Below are 2,170 nucleotides of genomic sequence, written 5' to 3'. Positions count from 1 at the left end.
ATGTGTTTTCTTAAATTGCAGGGCGTTTGCCCCGGTCGGCCACCGTAGTAATCAGATTTGTAAATGTGTAATAAAATCTCTGAATGCGTACTGAAATGTGTTAATGTGTACAGGAATCTGTGTATTCAGAATCGTTGTGCGTGTGTAATCACAATTGTAAATGTGTCGACAAATCTGTAAATGTGTACGTAGATATTGTTGGCTGAAAAGTATTTTTCTCGAAGAGAGTCATCATTACAACTCAACAGGCCTCTCAAGTGGTTGTTATTTACAAGTGACTTTTGCTACACTTCTGCTTCCTCCAGAGATCTGCTAATGTAGATGGAGATTTGTCTGTACCGCTCTGCTTGGACTGGGCCTCAGTTGCAGTGCATTTTGAATACACAATTGCAGATTGCTGTAAACATCACAAATCTCAGTACACATTTGAGATGATTACACATTTACAAGTCTGATAATGCACACAAGGATTGAAATACAGTTAAACAACTCTCTACATACATATGCAAATAGTTTTGCTACAATAATTAATCATTTTAAATTAAGTAGTAGTAAAATTGCTTGTTGAATTAAAATGTTTTATCGACAGGCACTTGCACTCACCTCCAGGTAAAAGCAGGCTGCATAGGATTCATTAACGATGACGTCTCCATGTTTGAAAGATGGAAGCTTAAAAGTCAAACAGGTTATAATGTAGCTAAGTAAGGTAAAACTAGTCTAGGGTTAAATATTAGCCACACTGCAGCTAATTGAGACAACCTAGCTAAGCTGTATCACACAAAACAACAAACAAAAAATGGCGTTCGTAACGTTACGTGTTTTAAAACAAAAACATGGCAGCTAGCTCACTCAATTAAGAATCACCGAATAATTTTCAAGGCAAGGCTATAAATAAGTAGCCTACTGCAAATTACGGGTAACGTTAGTGAGCTGTCAGCTCATATCGAATAGCCCCGTATCACAGAACGCTTTACGCCAAACTACTTTCAATATCCAGTTAATTGAATCTTATCTTTACAGGTAAAATACATAACACAGAAACCAAGTTTAAGGGACATTTAAAGTCTTGATAAATTAACTTCGCTAGGCTGTTAACATACTGTGGAACCTCGTCATTACTTGGTCGCTACCGCCCTCTGTAGTGCGTTTTGTCTTAGGCACTTACTTCAATAATGCAAATTAATTAAAATATTCCAGAAAAAAGTGCTGCTTGGGGAACTAAATGTAAGCCGAATAAAAAGGCACATACACATGATTCGTCTAGAGCCTTTAGTCATGTTTTAGCAAGTATCTATTTTGTTGGTAAGCTGGAAACTTTGCCTACATAAGGTTCTGAATGGAGTTTGGCGTTGCTTCACAAAACAGGGATTATCGGGGATAACAAAATGGTGGGTTTGTACTATGTTTCGTGTGTTGTCTGTTATGCGCGTGTTAATTGTTGAGAGAAATGCAAGGGTAACGTTAGTTAATGCCAATAGTCTAACGTTAATGTATGTACTATGTCACGGTGGATTTACGCTACTTCATACCTGTCCCCTGGCATTTATATCTAACACGTCTTGGGACTTGTGCTCCATTTTCTCAAAGGAGAGCAGTTTTTGGTTGTAGCCCTGCAGGTTCTTCTCTTCCAGAGCGATCTGCACTCTCCAGCAGGGAGGAGAGCCGGAGCCCCACAGAAGAGTTATGTCCTGGGCCATGGTTTTTAGATTTAATAAAGAAGCCTTTTCCGGTCACTGCTACTCTTAATACATCCGTCACTCCCCAACGTAAATCGAGTGCAGATTTGAGTTGCGCATGCGTCACTTTGCGACGAGTGAAGCTGTGAGTTGCGCATGCGTCACTTTGCGACACCTAGCTAGTAATAGTAGTACAATAGTACAATATGCTAACGAGAGACATCAGTAATGTCAATACAGTAAAAATGGACCTACTTAACCAAGTTTGTTTACTGCTGGCTAAAAGTTAGCCATCAGACACAACAAAGGCTGTTAGTTGAATGGCGTTTTGAGCTAACCTGTCAATCAATCATAGATAGCTAAAACGTTTTTGAAATGACTGCTAGCTTTGCTACAGGCTAGCAATCAAACACAACAAAGGCTGTCACTTGAATGCCGTTTTGAGCTAACGATAGCAATCAAACAATCATAGATAGCTAAAACGTTTTTGAAAT

At 39.0% G+C, this 2,170-nt stretch overlaps 1 protein-coding gene across 1 annotated transcript in view; it reads right to left on the bottom strand.

Annotated features, from left to right (window-relative positions):
* Positions 1 to 1,792, bottom strand: part of LOC116702204 (glutathione S-transferase A) — a gene marked incomplete in the record, with an annotated part of 9,543 nt that extends 7,751 nt beyond the window's left edge. The window contains 2 exon segments of the mRNA XM_032536378.1: positions 604 to 669; positions 1,530 to 1,792. Coding sequence (XP_032392269.1) covers positions 604 to 669; positions 1,530 to 1,697 — 234 coding nt within the window.
* Between the last annotated feature and the right edge of the window lie 378 nt (positions 1,793 to 2,170).

Source organism: Etheostoma spectabile, chromosome 14 (genome assembly GCF_008692095.1).
Source record: "Etheostoma spectabile isolate EspeVRDwgs_2016 chromosome 14, UIUC_Espe_1.0, whole genome shotgun sequence".
Classification (NCBI taxonomy): domain Eukaryota; kingdom Metazoa; phylum Chordata; class Actinopteri; order Perciformes; family Percidae; genus Etheostoma; species Etheostoma spectabile.
Note: the sequence above shows the minus strand (reverse complement) of the source record. Positions and strands in the feature narration are given on the sequence as shown.